This window comes from Nicotiana sylvestris, chromosome 1, assembly GCF_000393655.2.
Source record: "Nicotiana sylvestris chromosome 1, ASM39365v2, whole genome shotgun sequence".
Taxonomy (NCBI): Eukaryota; Viridiplantae; Streptophyta; class Magnoliopsida; order Solanales; family Solanaceae; genus Nicotiana; species Nicotiana sylvestris.
The window spans coordinates 145875776-145895094 of NC_091057.1; the positions used below are offsets into that span (position 1 = coordinate 145875776).

The 19319-nt window shown below is 38.7% G+C and overlaps 2 protein-coding genes across 4 annotated transcripts; one reads left to right on the plus strand and one right to left on the minus strand.

Annotated features, from left to right (window-relative positions):
- The first annotated feature begins 1193 nt into the window (after positions 1-1193).
- LOC104227628 (putative transcription elongation factor SPT5 homolog 1) lies at positions 1194-12101 on the plus strand. Of its 3 annotated transcripts, none has more exons than XM_009779906.2 (21): positions 1194-1519; positions 5040-5281; positions 5353-5499; positions 5569-5727; positions 5813-5893; positions 6221-6291; positions 6381-6741; positions 6840-6995; positions 7082-7179; positions 7279-7327; positions 7394-7546; positions 7638-7781; positions 7890-7986; positions 8176-8334; positions 8582-8630; positions 8700-8794; positions 8898-8967; positions 9917-9971; positions 10054-10155; positions 10228-10425; positions 11750-12101. In XM_009779906.2, exons 1-19 carry the CDS (start codon positions 1246-1248, stop codon positions 10087-10089), a joined length of 2496 nt encoding a protein of 831 aa, XP_009778208.1. In that variant the 5' UTR covers positions 1194-1245; the 3' UTR covers positions 10090-10155; positions 10228-10425; positions 11750-12101. The 3 variants fall into 3 exon arrangements, with proteins under 3 accessions (XP_009778208.1, XP_009778209.1, XP_070016695.1); XM_009779907.2 differs by having other exon boundaries at positions 10305-10425; XM_070160594.1 differs by lacking the exon at positions 1194-1519 and adding an exon at positions 3216-3287.
- Positions 12102-17911: 5810 nt separating this feature from the next.
- Positions 17912-18580, minus strand: LOC138875790 (secreted RxLR effector protein 161-like). Its single transcript, XM_070154659.1, has one exon. It carries the CDS (start codon positions 18578-18580, stop codon positions 17912-17914), a length of 669 nt encoding a protein of 222 aa, XP_070010760.1.
- Positions 18581-19319: the final 739 nt, after the last annotated feature.

Here is a 19319-nt window from a genome sequence, read left to right on the forward strand (position 1 = left end):
ATTTAAATGCTAAAAATGCAAAGTACATTATTTTTTGTGATTTTTCCATTTTGTAAAACAAACTAAATTATTTAATTAATTCCTAAATTGTAAAATTAAATCCTAAATGCACAGGCAACATATTTTTTGTATTTTTTCTTAATTAAAGTAAAAATAAACATGCACAGACAAATACAAATAAATTACAAACAACACAAAACTATTTTATTTTGAATTTTTGGGAGTAGTTCTCGTAGGGCAAAAATCACGTGCTCATATGGAGGACAAGAACTGAATTTACAAGTATCTTAAAAGAGATGATCACATCTAAAAAATTATTTTTTCCTTTATGAAGTCGTTATATTTTTCAAGATAAAAATAGCCAACGGCCCAAGTGGGTGCAACTTCCTTTTTTTAATTATTGTTTCATCATGTGCAAACTTCTTTGGTTGTATTTTAATTTTTTTTATCTGTATTATAATTTTACATTCTTTTTTATATAAGGAGAACATCCAAAAAAGATTTTAAATAAAGTAAACTTAGATATGCATATATTAATTAAATAAAAATATTTATTATTATTCTATTAAAAAGAACACATATTTCTTAAAACTTCTTCAATTTTTTAGAAAATCATAGAGATAATTGATTAAGAAATACATATCAACTTTACATATACAAATTAAACCTTTTATAGTTGTGGGGACAATTATATCCTTCCATGACAAACTTGTAACATGTATACGGTTGAAGGTATAGAAATTGCAACCAAAGTGTCATTTTCAATGCTTAATATTTTTGATTTTATTTAATGTTTACAAATAAATTATATATATATATATATATATATATATATATATATATATATATATATATTTTTTTTTTTTTTTGTGACCGCGCAAAGCTGTGAACAAATACACTAGTTATCTGTATATTTGTAGAAAATTCTAATATAAGTCCAATTATAGATTGGCTTACTATCATTTGCCAATTTTGTAATTAATGGAATGTTTAGCTTTTGAATATATAGTTCCTATTTTGTTCATTTTATAGTTGTGCTAGGGTGTAAATTGCAAAAATATAGAGAATATGGTGCAAATAAAACGAAAAGTAGCATACATGAAGGGTGCAAAATGCAATTATATATGAAACGATTCATCATGTACAACAATTATACCATGCAAAAAACCGACTAAAAACCTACACACATTTTTTGAAACCTCCCGATAACTCCACATATCTCTCCAAATTCGAAGCAATTACCTTATGCCACGGCGACGGGACTGCAACGACGACGCCGTGCATGAAGAAGAGGAAGAGGAGGAGGAGGAAGAAGAAGACGAGAGCTATAGACGACGCAAACGGCGCAGATCCGATTTTATTGATGATTTGGCGGAGGAAGATGATGGGGACGATGATAATGGCGGCACCGGTGGTAGTGGTAGACGACGCCCTAGAAGGAGGACTGCTTCGGAATTCTTCGACCTCGAAGCTGCTGTAGATACTGATGATGATGAGGAGGAAGAAGATGGCGAAGATGGTTAGATTTTCGACTATCTCTATTCAGTTTTATTTTGTTTGTTAATTTGTTTTATCAATTCATTTAGTAATGAAGAATTCGTCAGGAAAATGTATTTGAAAACACTTTTTATTTTTACCGGAAGCTTGTGGATGAGTAGGATAAGGAGAATAGGTGGAGAGGTGTTTATCAATGACATGAGTCAGGATGATCAGTGAGTATTTAGGGTTCATTGGACATATATTTGAAGTTGAAGTTGGAAAAAAATTATTTGAGTTGGAAAACAGAATTCGTAAGTTCAAAGTACAAATGATGCTCTCAATTTCATGAAGCATGTACCCTTTTAATGAGAACGCAAACAAAAAAAACAACACCTTAATAGAGTCCATCTTTTTTTGGTGATACGAAAGCGTGTGAGCACATCGATATACCGTAGGCTGAGTGCTTGGGATGAATTATGATAGATGTGAGGAAAATTTTAGTATAACCTAGAAAGATGTCGAAATAGAGCAGAATCAATGATTTTTTTTTCCTCATAAAGTTAAGAGCTGATGTAGGGCAAGTGAATAGGTTTCACTTGCCTGGGATCGGAATGCTAATAGATATCTTTAAGCTTTTAGTTCCATCGTAGCAGTGACTAATAGGTCAACGAGGATTGGGACTAGTGAAATATTTTTTTTTTTGGGGGGGGGGGGTGTGGGGGTTGTGGGGAAAGGAATAATCAAGGGAAGGCAGTAATCTAAAATTGTTCTGTGATTGAAACAGTAAGCTGAGAAAGAATATTCAGCATTTCTGAAGTTGGTACAAGGATTTTGTAGGCACTACTTGTCTACTGACAGCAGAGTAAAGATGGATGCTGAAGGAAATGGATATGTTTAAGACTATAAAATCTTTATTAAAATATTTTTAAGACTAGAAAGCAGGGGAAGGAGAGAGGGCGCAATAGATTTATCTTTGAGGTTTTCTACCTATAATTGGTAGCAAAAATAAATTATTGCTCAAGACATGGGACTGAAAAACAATACCCAAGAAGTGCACAAGGGTAGTAGGTACATGGTGAAATAGTCGAGTTGCGCGCAAGGAGGCTTGGATGCTACTATTATTAAAGAAAAGAGTAACCAAGAAGCAACACATGTCTCACAAAGAGAAAAAGCTACATAAATAAGGTTTCAATTTGAGCAGAATAAACTAGTTCGGAGGTCGAGAATTAGGTTGAAGGTTGACAGGTAATCGAGAGTTTCTCCTAGTCTTACCAGTAGTTTTAGTACTATTATTGTAGCTTTTTAATTCTAGATCTTTATTTCTACTAACTGTGTCGTTCGCTTCTGTTATCGTATTACTTTGTTGTTATTATTGTTTATTGCTTCCTTTTTACTGTCTCTTGAGCCGAGGGTCTATCGGAAACAGCCTCACCAGTCCCCATTTGTGGGATTACGCTGGGTTTTGTTATTGTTGTTGAGCAGAATAAGCTGAAAGAAGAAAAAAAACAGTAAGAAAAAAGCAGTCTTTGAGTCCAACTTTGGGTTTTCCAAGACTGACTGCAAGTTAAAGCTGTATAAAGCACCTAAGAAGTTGCAAAAAGTTCAGAAGAAAATATTGGAGATCAAAGAAGAAGTCTTCACCTTTTATTAACAGTGGATGCATCTGTATAATTTGAAGGGCTGTCTTTTCTGGTTTTGTTTGGTCTTGACTCTTGTGCTGTCTGTTCAAACACCATTAGGTCTTGACTCTTGTGCTGTCTGGGTTTTACTTGAACACTATTTTTGGGTGTCCATGCATAGCAGCATAGGTATAGATATTATCCTCGTGTACAGGTTTTATCTGGGTGTTCATCTGGGTTTTACTTGAACTTTATTTTTGGGTGTTCTATGTATACATGTATATGTATAGATATTATCCCTCTGATCAGTCTTATAATAACTTATCTATCAAGAAAGTGTCTTAATAGATGGTAAGCAACCTCCACTTCCAACCAAGAGGTTGTGAGTTCAAGTCACCCCAAGAGCAGCAAGGTGGAGATTTCTTGGAGGGAAGGATGCCGAGGGTATATTGGAAACAACCTCTCTACCCTATGGTAGGGGTAAGGTCTGTGTTACCCTCCCAAGACCCCACTAGTGAGATTATACTGGGTTGTTGTATCAAGAAAGTGTCTGTAGCTAATTTTACAATTGGCAAAGCAGAATTATTAGCTGAAATTGGATTAATGTCTTTCTTTTGATCCATGCAATTGCCCTAGATCAATCATCCCGTTCTAATTTTCCTACGGAATTCATTGGATCGTGAAGTTGCTTCACACCTGGCCTACTGGCCTTATCGACGGAATGGAAATGAACTTGTCACTATGCTAAAAAAAGGAGTTTGGTGATTGAAGACAAGATACTTGATACCAACCCCTCTCTAATCCCAAAGGAAGATAATAAGACACATTTTTAGTTGCTTTTTAGAGACAAAATGCCACTAAATCAGGGACTTAGAGCATTCATATGAAGGTTAGCTTGTCACTCTACCAATATGAAGGTTTCAAACAGATCATGTGCTCCGACAGTACAATCAGATGTTCATGCAAGGCTTTCTTTCCGGTGAATTTATGCACAATTATCAAATTAATAGTGCGATAGTTCTAGCCATTTTAAAAATATTATTACTTCCATAAGCTAGATATTGTCATACCTTTAGAAAAGAAAGGGGAATGGGATGTCGGGAATGGCCTTACCAAATAAAAGGAAAGTTGGGAAGGTTAAACACTAAAAATTGCTTTATATAGTATATAATATCTGCATTGTATTGAGTCAAGGTGATTCATGTAGAGGTTGAATGGTTGCTTTTCCTGAGGCAAACACATGAAACTCTGAGTATCTCAGCCTTTGATTTAGAAGAACCTTGAAAAAGGGTTGGGCCATGTGCATGATGGATTACTTTTGTTAAGAGCTTGAGACAGCCGTTCCAGATCGCTTGGCTTTCAAAACATGGCCAGGTCATGGTTAAAAAGAAATTATTGCAGAAATGGTCCCTCACGAACCTTAATTTACTTGGGATTAATTAAGTTTGGGGTCAAATAGTTTGGTTATATTTAACACCATTGGCTGAAAGGATTCCCTGTCTTATGAAAAAAACACCATTGGCTGAAAGGAATGACACATATACTCTGGCTTAACTGTTGTATACAGTGACATCAGCTTCAGGTAAATTATTCCACACAGTGGCATCAGCTAAATGGTTTTGTTTATATTTAACACCAATGGCTAAAAGGAAATCATTTGGCACAGATCCTTTCTGGCTTAGCTGTTGCAGGCAGTGGCATCAGCTTTGTGGAAATCTTTAGTTCGATATACTCCATATGTCCACTTTGTGCTTGCTGAAATTTGTTTTCCACTCTGCGAGTTTGAAGCTAGTTTGACCTGAATTTATATGTCTAGAATAAAATTAACGGAAACTTAGTTTATAAATGTTAGTGGTAAGTTTGAGCTTTTTCTGTTCTTGTGTATCTCTCCCTGCATGGTCTTTCATCTGTTGGTGTTGAATGTTAGATTTTTGTTTGCAGATTTCATAGTAGATGGTGGAGCAGAGATACCTGATGAAGATGGTGGCAGACGTGAATATCGTCACCGGCTGTTGCCACAAGAGGACCAAGAAGAAGACCTTGAGGAGCTTACGAGAAGCATTAAGCAAAGATATGCGAGGTCAGCTCATGTGGAGTATGATGAGGAAGCAACAGATCATGTTGAGCAGCAAGCTCTCTTGCCATCTGTCAGGGATCCAAAGCTGTGGATGGTGAAATGTGAGGTATGGTGTTGGCACCCTGCTTTAAGGCTCAATATTTTATCCTGTAATTTTTTCTACATCGTGTTCTGTAGAGCGGTCATGAGAGGAAGGTTGCAGGTCGCCTAATGCAAGAGGCAATAAATAGAGGATCAGAATTGCAAATTCGATCAGTTGTAGCCCTTGATCATCTTCAGAACTATATATACATAGAAGCATGCAAAGAAGCCCATGTGAGGGAGGTATGTAAAATATTGTGTGTATTGAGTGCCCAATAACCCCATTATTTTTATGCCACCCATCTACTGCAGGCTTGCAAGGGTATACACAATATTTATGCCGCTAACATAAAGCTAGTTCCCATCAAAGAGATGACTGATGTTCTCACGGTTGAATGCGAAGCAGTTGATATTGCCAGAGGTACTTGGGTCAGAATGAAGAGAGGAACTTACAAGGGAGACCTTGCAATGGTTGTCAAGCATTCTGCATCTTATGTTTTGCAATGAGTAAATTATTTGATGCTTTCTTCTAACATTCGATCTTTCTGCTTTGTAGGTTGTGCATGTAAATGATATGGACCAGAGAGTCATTGTAAAATTAATTCCAAGGGTTGACTTACATGCTCTTGCAAACAAGGTTTTTATGTTTAATTGATGGATTCTTGTATTTCGAATCTATTCGAGTCTTCATTTGCAGAGGAGAATGATAGGTTTAGGTTCTGCACTCTGGAAATGCACGAGTGTTAAATGTTAACGTTGTTAGAACTTTTTGACTTCCTAATCTAGTTAACTTGCTGACTTATACACCTTTGTAAATTCCCAGCATTATCTAGTACTGGCTTTTGGCAATTACTAAAAACCTATCCAAAAGAAAATGTTGATACGCTTCTCAAAAAAATAAAAAAGTTGATGTTTTAAGAAACAATTGACATTCCTTCTTGCATTGTTGATACTGCTATTGTAGGAAGGAAGGGAAGTTCCAAAGAAGAAGGCAGTTATTCCTCCGCCACGCTTAATGAATATTGATGAAGCTAGGTAATTGTTCCTTGGTATCTCTAGTTTCAATAAGAGCACATATTGATGGTCTATATATAATTGTTAAATCTGTTTCTCATGGTTTGCAGAAAGATGAAAATATTTGTGGAGCGTAAGCAAGACACGAGGACAGGTGACTATTTTGACAATATTGGAAGTATGTCGTTCAGAGATGGTTTCTTGTACAAAACAGTGGCTCTGAAATCAACTAGAACTCAGAACATACGTCCAACTTTTGATGAACTTGAGAAATTTCGCCAACTTGATGAGGGTGGGAATGGCGATGTGGCTAGTCTATCCACTTTCTTTGCAAATAGGAAAAAGGTTCGTTTTATGAAGGGTGACCATGTTATTGTGGTTAAGGGGGAACTCAGTAACATGAAAGGCCATGTAGAGAAAGTTGAAGAAGATATCGTTCATATCAGACTAGACCAGAAAGACCTTGCTGTGGTAGTAATCCCCCTTCTTCAAATATGTGCTGTTCATGCATGAGTGTCTCGGATGGAGTGTGCTGTATTCTTTACTAACAAGTTTCCTGACTTTTGCAGGAAACTCTGGCTTTTAGTGACAAAGAGCTATGCAAGTACTTTGAGAAGGGAAATCACGTGAAGGTAATATCTGGTTTGTATGAAGGTGCAACTGGTATGGTTGAATCTGTTGAGGGGCATGTGGTGAACATCATATCAGATATAACTAAGGAGCGTGTAAGTTGAGCATATATGGTAATTTGAGGTCTCTAATCTGAAGTCCTTCAGAAGAATGGGGATAGATATCATTTTTTTATCTGCAGCTCCAGGTATTGGCTGATAAAGTTGTTCAGAGTTCTGAAGTAACATCTGATCTCACTCGTATTGGGGAGTATGAGCTCCATGACCTTGTAAAACTAGAGTAAGCCTTTTTTCTTACAAGAGTAACGGGAATGCATTAAACAGTTTAGTCCTTTTCGAACCAATAGCTAAATTTCTTAATTGATTATGTTTTGTGCAGCAATGAAAATTTTGGTGTGATTATACGTGTACACAGTGAAGCCTTCCAGGTGAGTACTATAGTTTTGAGGTTGAATTATTCCGTTAATGTGTTGCTCACATTCAGATGTTAATAGGTCCTTAAGGGTATGCCTGGTAGACCCGAGGTAGCACTTGTTGGACTTAGAGAGATCAAAGAGAAAGTTGAGAAGAAAGGAAATGCCCAAGATCGCTTTAAGAACCAATTCGCGGTGAAAGACATGGTAAAAGTTATTGAGGGTCCTTACAAAGTGAGTATTAGACTTCCAAAAGATTTTATTGTTACTTGCATTGTTCATATGTTGTGTATGTTGTCGTCATAACCATTATTTTTGCTTATAGGGAAAACAAGGTCCTGTAAAACACATCTTCAGAGGAATTGTTTTTATTCATGATCGCCATCATCTTGAGCATGCTGGTTTTATTTGTGCCAAAAGCCAATCTTGTGAGTTGATTGGTGGCTCAGGGGAAAATTGTGATAGAAATGTATGTCTGTATTTTGTTGCTTCTGGAAGTTTGAGCTATTGTTTTTGCAATTTATTGTAACTATTTTTTTGCTGTCTGAAAATTGTTCTTACAATGGAGCTCCTGTAGGGTAAACCCTTCTCATCAAGACTTGTGCCTCTTAGAACTCCTTCCCGTGCTCCTCAATCTCCAATGAGATCGTCTGGAGGTGGCCCGGCTATGAGCTGTAAGTTTATGATAATGGTGCTTTGTTGATGCTCTAAGTTATTCCTTTTATTTTGTTCACCTGTGGAGTCCTTTTTTTTAATCATTTGGCTTTTATATTAAATGCTATTTTGTCACATTTGTGATCTTTATTTTCCTGTGTTCCATTTAAATCATTATTCTTTTAACTTTTATGCTTGGTGTGCTCTAGATGGAGGCAGACAGAGAGGTGGAAGAGGGGATGATGCTTTAGTTGGAGCTGATGTGAAAATTCGCCTTGGCCCCTTTAAAGGTTGTAAGGGGCGCGTTGTTGCTATTCAAGGAACTTCAGTCCGCGTTGAACTGGAAGCCCAGATGAAAGTTGTTTCAGGCAAGTTTTTCTTCAATCTGGGTGCCCTCATTTTTTTTTCTTGGGTTGTGGGGTAGGGGTTGAATAAAAATGATCTGTTAAACACAAAGGGCCCTCTTCTTTGTAATTTTTGTGGAGGGAAGCTTAATTGAATCCCCTTTCATGGACACCATCAGCCAAATTTTCGCAGAAATTTCCTTTTTTGAAGTTTTTGTTTTCCAACTGTTGATTGCTCAACATTCATTGCTGACTGCTATATTTCTTGCAGTTGATCGCAATCATATTGCAGATAATGATAGTGTGTCCACAGCATTCCGGTAAGTATATTTCTGCTGCAACCTTTGAGTTATTTAGTGTTCATTGTCTAATTATTTCTCTGTATCTAGGGAACCATATAGACATGGTTTGGGAAGTGAAACACCATCACATCCTTCGAGGACTCCACTTCATCCATCAATGACACCCATAAGAGATCATGGAGGTCCATTTTTCTTCTGCTTTGTTGCAATGGTGTTCTTCATCTAGTTTTTTTTTTTTCCATCTGTTTGAACTTAGCTTAACTTTTTGGTCATTTTCATCTATAGCAACACCTATCCATGATGGCATGAGGACGCCAATGGTTGACAGAGCATGGAACCCAATGAGTCCACCTAGGTATGTGTTACAGACTCATTTGTGGGTAAAGTTTATGCAAGGTGGGCCCTCAGGTTGAGGGAAATAACAACGTCAAAGAGGATAAGTAGATCTGAATATCAAATGCACCTGGCAGATATTTGTTGGGCATTTGAATAGTCAGTTGTTTAATTTTACTAGAATTCTTATTTGAGTAGATTTCTATATTCTTACACTCTTAGTTCTGCTTAATAGCTTTGTACTAAGAGTCTCTATTTAAAGAGACAGAAGGAATAAAAAGGGCAGGCAAGATTTATATAAAAAACAAGAGATCTGGGACTCTCTCTAACGAGTCCTAAGGTTATAGGCTCCCTTTAACGAACTTATTCATTGTTATCAAAATAGGTCGCTCACGGAGTAGAAACAAGGACACAAATCCTTTCCAGTGAATCGCCTTGTGACACCATTATGCGTCACTATAACAGTATGTTGTATCATCGGAGAAAATAATCCAAATGGCTTAGTGTTTTGGAAATAGAAGTAGTAAAGGCCATGTAACCTGCCTAGTTCTTATTTGACCTAAACTAATTGATATCATCCTTGAAGAAATAAAGAGAGCTATCTCTTCACATAAAATGAGACATTCATGTCTATTCTATGGTTTTAGATTATGGAAATGTGGATTTGTCTGCATGCATTTGTGTATGATTTCTCCTCTTTGTATGGCTGAAAGTTCTTTTCTCAAATATAAGATGGGCGAGGATCAGACAAAAATTATGGTCTTGTACTTCAAAGCCTTTATGCATTTAGCTAGATACAGTGAAGTGCAGGTTTTTGGTCTTCTTTTGTGTTTATGATTACACTTTAGGTGGCATGCTCTCTCTTTAGATTACAATCTTGCTATTTCAGTTTGTTGCTGTTAATGTAATAGATTTTGTGAGTTTCAGTTCCATTTTCTTGATATTAAGTGGTTGCAATGGCAAAATGCTAGGTACAATTGGGAAGTTGGAAACGCTGCTTCTTGGGGGTCAAGTCCGGAATATCAGGTTTTCAGTTTTTCCACTTTGTTTCTGTATAAATGGAGCGTTCTCTTCTGATGTGATTGTGATGATTCCTTTCATTTTTCAGTTGTCTAGTCCTCGTTCAACGGCATATCAGGAGTAGGTAGTCCTCGTTCAACGGCGTATCAAGCACCTACTCCTGGTTCTGGTTAGAGCAACACTCCTAGAGGTAATTATAATGATGCTGGGAGCCTAAGAGACAATGGGTTCTTCATACAGTAACCAAAGTTTCCTTTTTCAGGAGTCAAAAAGGAGGGTTACATTGCCGTTTGGATCTTTGCATGGAGAATATAATTCCGTTTTCTTTACTCCATGCAGTAATGCTCCAAGTCCTTACTTGCCATCAACTCCTGGTGGACAACCACCATTGACACCGCGTTCAGCATATATACCTGGTACTCCTGGAAGTGGTGGGCTGGTATGATGTCGCCTTTATGAGGTGTGCCCCTGTTCCTAACAATAGCTTGTGTGTCTTTTTGAATGACAAAACACTTAATATATGTTGCTGAAAGTTAAAATGAGAAACATTTTACTTAGTGAGCCAATAAACTTGTGACTGCTGCAGAATTTGGATATTTTACCACTAATCTCTTGCATTCTAGCGAAAGAAAATAGTAACATTTCATCACTTTGCAAAGTGGAAACAAGAATTCATCCGACTTTTGTGACAAAATAAGATGATTTCTTGTTTCCACTTTGCAAAGTGATGAACTAAGGGCTTGTTCAAGTTCATGCATTCTGATTCATTGTTTTATGCTTTTCGCGTGTAATTAGTTCTTCCATATTTTTGTTGGTATTTGTAGTGAGTTTCAGTAATAGATCATTGCAATATTAGATTGAAATTTGAATTGTCTTTTAGCTTTATGGGTTCAGCTTTTGCATGTTCTCAGTCGTTTTTGTTGATTATTAATGCCAAAATAACTCCTAATACATTAATAAAAACAGTTGCTTCTTTATAGCTTGAAGCTTTAGGTAGAGATGAGCCTGAGTGGAATGACCTGTAGTGCTGTTCATTACTGCAAATGCATCTCTTATTATTCAAGCTTTGAGTATGTAGTTTGGTAATGCAATATATCTGGATTCTCTCCGGAAGTTCTATACAAAGTTTTTACTTTATTGACATGTGTTTTACCTGTCATAGAGTCGGAGGAGAGTTGCATTAAAATGTCTGATATTAATTTTTATCATCTCTTTAGTCAAATGTACACCACAAATATAAATCATGGTATCCTTGTAACTGGATTAGCTTGATGGTAGTTTTTGTTGGCAAATCAGCCATATCCTTGATGGATATTCCATGCAGCTTTACACTTGGTAGTGATTATATTGAACTTATGAATTTATATTGCATTTGTTATCATACTTTTGATTTTTTTTTTTGTTCATTTACTGTTTCTGGTTTTGCTGGATCAGATTTTGACCTTTATAATTCTATTTTTACTTTATGGAAATAAAAGTACATACCTCATCGCGCCCATTCCAGATTGGGATGTTTCAAATTGTTGGACATCATTCTCTTCCTATACGATTTCCGCATCTTTCAAGCGTTTGAAGTCATTAAACAAATCATAGTTTAACTTTGATGTGATGTTCTCTTTTCAATTACTAATTTACTACTACATATAACATTTTCTTAGAAGGTGACTGCCTGATCAAATATTTGTTCTCCTCGATGTTTGTCTGAGAACCGTAGTTAAAACCTCTTTTTCAAAGAAGGATTTTATCTGTTTCTTCGGAAAATGATCAAGCGTCTTCTGGTGCAGGATGGTTCCTGTAGCGTCGTTCTTGGATCCAGCGGCAGTGGTGAAACTATCATTACACGCCCAAGTGAAATAGAGATAGTTGTACCAAAATAGTGGGATAAACTCAAGATCATGGGTGGTCCGCAATGTGGTGCCACCGGTCAGCTTATTGGTGTTGATGGCACTAATGTAATGGTATTGTAAAGGTTGATGATACTCTTGAGACCAAAATATTAGACACGGTAATTTTCACCAAATTAGCCTAATGCATAGTGACAATCAATTCTAGTTAGTAAGCACACTGTGGTCAACAATAGTCTGCATTTGTACAATATATTGTAAAGGTTGATGATACCCTTGAGACCAAAATATTAAACACGGTAATTTTGACCAAATTAGCGTATGTATAGTTCAAATCTGACAAAATTAGCGTATGCATAGTGGAGATTGAAAGTACTCGGGCCAAAATTTTCCTGACGATGTTGGAGAAGTATCGGCGCCACCGCAACAAGTGATGTGAGATACACGAGCGGTTGAGGGCGAACGCCGGTAATCGATCTCTTGGTGAGGAACTGGAGAAGAGGGATCATGAGCTGATGCAGGCTATTCGCAGGAGTAGCGAGCTCGAGGAGCAACTTTGTGTAAAGGACGAAGAACTTGAATTGGGCAAAGGGGTTGTCGCAGAGTGTGAGCATCTTCAGGCGAAGGTGCAGTCGATGCAATCCGAAATGGATCAGAATGCCATCAGGGTCGAGGCGATGAGTGCGGAATGGATGAGAAAATTAGCTGAGTTGGAGAGAAAGGCTTCCGGGTTGGATAATATCGAGAGTGCTTGGGCGTCGGCTTCGGTGAGGGCGGCGACTTTAGAGGACACTATTCGCGTCCTTCAATCCGAGCAGGAATCTGAGAGGGCGGCAACGACGCTTAGGGAGGCAAGGCTCAAAGAGTGTATTTGCGAAATTGATCGGGAAGCTTCAAGCTTGAGAGATAGGGCCGTTACTCTTGAGGCCGAAAAGGCGCAATTACTGGCCCAGGTCGAATCTTCCTCTGCCGATGTTCCTCGCCATTTGCACGAGCTCTAGGTATATACCGAAGCCCAGCGGGACATATATAAGGGTTTATGGGAAGCGGATAATGTTTCTGAGGCCACTTATGAAGGAGCTCGGGCGAAGGCGCGAGAGGCTCGTGCTAACTATGGATATGATCCTGCGACGCCGGAGGTCGACGAGGATGTTGATGCTGAAGAGGGGCTTCCTGGAGATGGTGATGAGGAGGAGGGTGGTGATGACGCCGAGTGAAAGAGTTCTTATCTTTGTTTGTGTTTTTTTTTGTTTGTTGTTCTTTCTGTTTCTGTGTTTTTTTTTGTACTGGACCAATTTTAGCCGTGTATAATCTGTGGCTATTTTCACAACTGCTTAAATAAAGGAGCTTTCATCGTTATACGTCCTTTGTATCCCTTCCCCTTTTACTTTACACATCTTTGGCGTAAATTTCAGGATCTTCGCATGGTGGATCCATGTTTATTTTAGGGAAACCAATTTTAACCGGACTGAGCGGGACTTCGTTGTGAGTCCTAATGGAGTTCAATTCGATTCGCCTATTTGGGGAGGAATTGACTTGGTGACTTATTGCTTTAGACGGATCCGTCTTTGACTCAACTGAGTTGATGTAATTTCGTTGTTTTGGACTAAGTTAGTCTTGACTTGAGTCGTTCGTGCGGGATCCAACTGTCGCTGATTTGGGCGAAGTCACTTCTCTTTTTTTTTGTCAATTTTTCGATAAGCAGAAGGGAAAAAGGTGCGACGGCGGCCGATAGCTGCAAAGGCATTATTGGACTCGAATGAGTTCGAACTTTTCCTTTTGCGATGTCTCTTTGTCGTAGGGATGTTGTTTTGAGCTAGCGTCGACGTACTATCCCGTTATAATTTGAACGAGGTTGATCTTCCCTTTTTGGTGATGGACCTTGCCCCTAAAGGCGTTATTTCAAGCAGGTCGAAATATTAACCCGTTGCAGTTCGAGCGAGGTCGAACTCTTCTCTTTTTTTTCTTTGGCGTTGGCCCTTGGCCGTAGAGGTGTTATTTCGAGCTGGTCGAAATATTAACCTGTTGCAGTTCGAGCGAGGTCGAACTCTTCTCTTTTTTTTTTGGCGATGGCCCTTGGCCGTAGTGGTGTTATTTTGAGCTGGTTGAAATATTATTGTTAGTTTGTATGAGTCCACCATACAGTAGAGTACCTGGTCCTCTATGAGGTTATGCTTAGAATGCTAAACTGTAAGTAAATGAGACATGGGATTTTTACGTGGAAAAATCCCAACTCAAGGGGACAAAAACCACGACCTACATCTGTAGGCTTTCAACTTCACTAACTTGTAAACACCTATTACAAGCCACTTTATAATAACTCTATTGCAAAGGATTCAACTCAACTAACTTGTGGTATTTTCACCATAAGCCACTTTGTCACTTTCTAGTTACAAAAACTTTAACTAACTTGTGATACTCTCACCACAAGCCACTTTGTCACTCTTTAGTAACAAAGACTTTAACTTATGACTAAACCTAGTCACAACATAAACTCAGAAAATTTACGGATTTTACAAGAGGGTTCCTAATCAATGCTTCTGGCTAAGCAGTTTTGGGAGATATAATAAGAACAATCACAAAGTTATAACTCAACTAAGGACACCAAAATACTAACTTTAGGAACTGGTCCGTAGTAGCATTTAACTTTGTTCTTCAAGCTCGTGAGAATTGATTTCTCTGTTTTGCAAAAGGCTTGAATAAGAATCAGAAATGTTCAAGTGATGTTTTGATATAAACCCATTGTTGATACACCTTGATGACATCACTTGAAATGATGTAAGCACTTTAGTTGGTCAAGGAGTAAGTGGGCACTGGAGATAGTGCAGTGCAGGCGGTCACGTCGCTTCCAGCTGTGTCCAATTGACTTTGTACTGCTATGAGGGAACCACAAGGGTAGCAGGTCTTTGTTTGGTTTCCTATCTCCTCAAGCTATAGCAGTTCACATTTAGCTAGAATCCGTTAAATAGTCCATGTGTGTCAGGTTCCCTATTTGGTCCTTGATAGTAAGTTTGTTAGATCATCAAAATATAAGACAAAGACATCGAAAACCTATCAATTTCCCCCTTTTTGATGATAAAAAACTTAACATTGATAATCGTGGATTTAGAGCAAGGAGAACCAGATTAAGTAACAGGAGAACACAAGTTCCACAAGTTCCCCCTGACTTTATGCCTTCCTTATTTCTCATTATCTACACTTATTTATTCCCCTTTTTGGCATCATTAAAAAGAGACGAACAGATAAACAACATAAAGAAGTCTATCCGAGCTAACTCATGCCGCATATGTGCACACAACATGATAGAGAAGAGAAACAGAGAATTTAAGCAATGAGATAATAAAAGAGGATAGATTTTATATTAATAAAATTTAATCGCCTTTGATTTTTAAGCAAAGGCAACATTGGACTGTTAAGACGGGAGCAGTACTGTTTCATCCCAACCACATCAAAAAAAGAAAACAAAACATCTGCCAAACAAAACAAAAAAACTTAAAAGAACATTTTTAGAAACTGGTCACTGAAGGGGTACTTAGGGGGCACTAGGAGTAAAGGGCTTGGAAACTGCAACAAGTGTTTGGAGAACAAGGTCTATTCGGGCATTGGCCGACTTTTGCTCATTGAGCAGTTCTGCTTTCAAGTTCTGTACTTGCGCCCTGAGATCATCATTCTCTTTTGTCAAACGATCTACTTCATCATTTGACGCCGGAACCCCTTGGGCTTGCTGACCTTCCAAGATAGCATTCCTAGCCTTCAACCGACGAATCTCCTCAGTTGCACTATTCTGAGCATTAATGAGCTGTGAGACGGTTGATGTACTTCCTACCCACCCCCCATTCTTTTCTATGCACTCCCACTCTTCCAATGTTGTCTATGAGAAAGTCTTCTTCTTAGTCCCCAACTTGGCTTGCCCCATGGTACCTCAAAGAACTTAAACACTCGCGTAAGCAAAAACCCGTAGGGAAGGCCATGATTACCATCTTTGAAGGTGGCTACCTTTTGCATGTGTTCAATCATAATAGCAGGCAAGCTCACAGGAGTAAAGCTATCCAGTTGCTCCATCAAGAACAGGTCAGACTTAAAAGTCACTAACCTCCTCTCACCTCGAGGCAATAGAACTTTGTTTACCAATTCGAAAAGCAACTGATAGATAGGGAGCAATGCCTTCTTATGGATTTAGTCCCCCTTTTGGTTTGCATTGTCTTTTGTCACGGCATTTCTGAAGTTAAACTGACACACATCCTTTACACTAGACACACCAACTGAAGGAACTTTAAGAATTTCTCTAAGAAACTTTACATCGAACACGATATCTACTCCATTCACCAACACACAGATATGATCGGTCTCAACAGGAAATAAGCTAGCAAAGAAGATTTGTACCTCATCCTCATATGCCTTAGATGCATCTATTTGGAATAGGTGCCCCCATCGTTGAAACTCAACCATTTCAAGAATTTGTCGCATACCAGCCATCTCAGAGATTGCTGGGTCAAACGTACGGCCTAGAAGAACCTTTTGGTGCCTCAGGCTTTCTGAACCAAGGCTGACTTCACTTCTCATCCTCTTCACAGAACCAGGTTCCTGAACAATTTTAGACTTTCGTTTGCCGGACTTCCCACCACTTTATTTCTCTTTTCCCTTGGATTTGACTAACACATCCTCATCCTCATCAGACATCGACAACTCACTCACAACATCCTTCAACTTGGAACTAGGGGTTGAAACCCTTTCTACTGAAGCATACTTTTTCTTCTTTTGGGACCGTCTCACCAATGAACCAGGTTCATCTGATGTTTCCTATTCCACCTCTACCACAGGGATCGCCTTATCACTTATGGGCACACCATTTTTCACCAGCTTCCTCCTTTGCTTCTTATTACTTTTTCTGCTCTTTTGAAGGGCAGAGTCGTATGCCACCTTAGCTTGCAACCTGGTAGTGGGTCTCTTGGTGGAAGACTCAGGAGTGGACAACACCTCGCTTAACTATGAGCGCATCAAGAGCTAGGTCGTCTAAATCCTCCTCATCACTGGACCTCATCTCAGGTACATGTATTCCAAAGGCACAACAACGAATGCAGGAACAGAACTGTCCTGAGAATGAGAACCCTGACCTGGGTCCTCGGGAGAGGGATCATATTCCTTATGTGAGGGCCTAGTAGCTTCTGCTAGTGGAGCACCTTCAATAGTTACAATGGCCCCTTCGTCCCCCATACCCTACACTGCATTTTTCTGAGAGATGATCTCATGCAGTACACCATCAGCAGACACCACAAAGACGGTTACAACCTTTTCTTCCTCCATCGACACTACTGCCACCACAGAATCTGTAGCAACAATAGCGGAACCCTCTGTGACCTTAGGGTTTTGACCTTGTTCTTTGATTAGTGGGAACCTCAGAAGATGGAGAGGACGGATCAATAGTTTTAGGGGTTTCTGAAATGGAGAGAGACGCGGAATCTAGGTGAGGTGTGATTTTAGCGGAAAGGGTAAGAGTGGTTAAAGAGAGCTCAGTAGGGGCGTAAGACTCCATAGGTTTTTCAGTAACAGGTATGACCGAGGCAAGGAGGTCGGAGTTTGTATCAGCTATTGGAAAGATGGAACGAAGGTGGTTTGGGAAGTTCTAATAGAGGATTTATGGTTTGTGGAGAACAGAGGTTTTTTTTATTAAGAATAGATAATTATGAAGAGAGAGATAAGTACCGGTTCTGAAATGGCGGTTGGGCGTGGAAAAGTGCAACGTTTCATAGGGAGATGGAATGATTTAAAATGAATAGACGTGACAACAGTGTCTGAAAATTTGGATGACATGGTAGTTGTGTTTTGTATCTTTTTATGACGTGTATTAAAGAATGCACAAAACTACTAACCTTTGGTACAAGAACCAGGTTCTTGACCTGTTATTTGAAAGTATCAATCCTCTTTTATCATCCATGCACTGCATCTACAACATCTATACTCATCATGCGTGTTTACCTGCAACGGTTTTGAAGTGAGTTAGACATGGCCAGAAAACACTTTTAGCCGGTTTTTCTTGAAGGTGATTTTCCTAGCCAAATAATGAGGAATCAAGTTCTCAATTGCGCTTTAAAAGCCCCAACTTCACTTTGTTTCTTTCAAATGTTCCCTACTTAATGCCTTGGTAAGAATGTCTGCAATTTGATCTTCTGTGCTACAAAACTTCATACATATCAACCCTTTCTCCATATTGTTCCTCAGAAAGTGATGCCTCACATCAATATGCTTGGTCTTTTTGTGTTGAACTGAATTCTTGGCCATGCTGAGTGCACTGGTGTTATCACATGGAAGGGGCACACTCTTAGTGAGTACCCCAAAGTCCTCCAATTGCTGCTTGATCCATAAAAGTTTTGCACAGCAGGATGCTGCGGCTACATATTCTACTTCAGCTGTTGAAAGAGCCACTGAGTTTTGCTTCCTTGTGTCCCAAGCGATGAGACATGAACCTAGGAAGTGAGCCATTCCAGAAGTATTTTTCTTGTCTACAAGATAACCTTCATAGTCTGCATCAGTATATCCAATGAGATTAAGGCTATCACCCGAGAGATAATAAAGGACTAGGTCCTTTGTTCCTTTAAGATATCTCAGAATTCTTTTGGCTGCCTTCAAATGAGATTCTATGGGATTTGATTGAAACCTTGCACATAGCCCCACACTGAAGACAATATTAGGTCTACTGGCAGTAAGATAGAGAAGAGACACAATAATGCCTCTATACATGGTTTGATTCACAGGAGACCCAATTTTATCCATATCCAGTCGAGTGGTCGTAGCAATGGGAGTGTCTATTGCCACACCTCCTTGTTACCTGCACCCCCGGAAGGGAGGGTATAAAGGAGTTTTTTCCAATTTAAGTGACAATCGAAACGGGATTATTTATTTTTAAAATTCAGAGTCGCCACATGGGATAGTTTATGGTGTCCCAAGTCACCGGTTCAAATCCCAAATCGAGGAAAAGATTGACTCTGTATTACAGTCTGCGAACACAGAAATCCGGGTAAGGAATTCTGTTAACCCGGGAGAAGGTGTTAGGCATTCCCGGATTCCGTGGTTCTAGCACGGTCGCTCAACTGTTATAATTGGCCTATTATCTGATTTTAATACATGTTTTAACCTAGGGTACAATTTTAACTTTATAACCGCTTTTATTTAAATATTTTTTTAGGAAGATTCAACGTCACATAAAATGCGTCTTGAACCACGTCACATAAATGCACCCGCAGTCCACAACATATTTATCTAACGTTGTTGAGACTTGGATTTGGGTCACATAAATGTGCACCAGAGTTTGAAATTAGGCATCGTAACTATGTCACAGGAACCGTACCCATAGCCACGATAATTTATTAATCGCTCCTAAAGCAAGCTACGATGTTCATATTGTTCACTTTTCTAGGTTCAGGCTATTTGTGAACGGTCATGGATTATGATATGGAGGCGTTTGGAGTACAAGAATTTTAAGCTAATTGGAATAATCTAGCAATGAATTCTG